At 45.5% G+C, this 1,280-nt stretch overlaps 1 protein-coding gene across 1 annotated transcript; it reads left to right on the forward strand.

The window, feature by feature from the left end:
• LOC102413765 (olfactory receptor 56A3-like) lies at positions 1 to 960 on the forward strand. Its single transcript, XM_006053100.1, has one exon. The coding sequence runs from the start codon at positions 1 to 3 to the stop codon at positions 958 to 960; it is 960 nt and encodes a 319-aa protein (XP_006053162.1).
• The last annotated feature ends 320 nt before the right edge of the window (positions 961 to 1,280 follow it).

Below are 1,280 nucleotides of genomic sequence, written 5' to 3' on the forward strand. Positions count from 1 at the left end.
ATGCTGCCTTATAGCAACAGCTCCCTCTCTACTGAAGTCTCTGAGTTCCTCCTGAACTGTTTTGTCAGGTCCCCCAGCTGGCAGCTCTGGCTGTCCCTGCCCCTTAGCCTCCTCTTCCTCCTGGCCATGGGGGCCAACACCACCCTCCTGATCACCATCTGGCTGGAGGCCTCTCTGCATGAGCCCATGTACTACCTGCTCAGCCTGCTCTCCCTGCTGGACATGGTGCTCTGCCTCACTGTCATCCCCAAGGTCCTGGCCATCTTCTGGTTTGATCTCAGGCCCATCAGCTTTTCTGCCTGCTTCCTCCAAATGTTCATCATGAATAACTTCCTGCCCATGGAATCATGCACTTTTTTAGTCATGGCCTATGACCGCTATGTGGCCATCTGCAAGCCTCTGCACTACCCATCTATCATCACAGACCAATTTGTGTCAAGAGCTCTTGTCTTCATCTTGGCCCGAAACACATTTCTTACTGCACCTATTCCCATCCTCTCTGCACGGCTCCATTATTGTGGAAGAAATATAATTGAGAACTGTATCTGTGCCAACCTCTCTGTGTCCAAGCTCTCTTGTGGTAACATCACCCTTAACAAAATCTACCAATTAATTTTAGCCTGGACTTTGCTGGGCTTTGACCTCATCCTCATCTTCCTCTCCTATATCTTCATCCTCCGAGCTGTCCTTAGACTCAATACAAGAGGGGCAGCTGCTAAAGCTCTGAGCACCTGTGGCTCTCACTTTATCCTTATCCTCTTCTTCAGCACCATCCTGCTGGTTTTTGTTTTTACCCATTTGGCCAAGAAAAAGGTTTCACCTGATATTCCTGTCTTACTTAATGTTCTCCACCATGTCATTCCTGCAGCTCTCAACCCCATTGTCTATGGTGTTCGAACTCAGGAAATTAAGCAGGGGATTTGGAAATTATTGAGGAAGGGTAGTGATAGCAGAAAGTAATTATATTCTTGCTGCTCTCCATGAAGAATACTCAAAATCACAATTGAAAAGCAAGGACTGAGATGTAGAAATAAAGTTCTAATCTTCTTCCTGTTCTTGCCTAATGATATGAACTGTGCAGTTTCCTCTTACTCAGAGTCACATCCTAGTTCTTATCATTCCATGGTATCCTGGCAGAGACAAAGGATAAAGATGTATAATCTCTCATCATGCTAGCAAGACCTGGGGTCATGAATTTGACCCCTAATTTGACCTAATTGTCTGCTTCTAATTATCTCCCAAGTAGAACTAGTGGAGATGAAAAAAATCTATGCTCACTT

This window comes from Bubalus bubalis, chromosome 16, assembly GCF_019923935.1.
Source record: "Bubalus bubalis isolate 160015118507 breed Murrah chromosome 16, NDDB_SH_1, whole genome shotgun sequence".
NCBI lineage: Eukaryota > Metazoa > Chordata > Mammalia > Artiodactyla > Bovidae > Bubalus > Bubalus bubalis.

Bases quoted from the DNA above. Each gene is read 5' to 3' on its own strand.
- LOC102413765 (XM_006053100.1), top strand. From the start codon at position 1: ATGCTGCCTTATAGCAACAGCTCCCTCTCTACTGAAGTCTCTGAGTTC.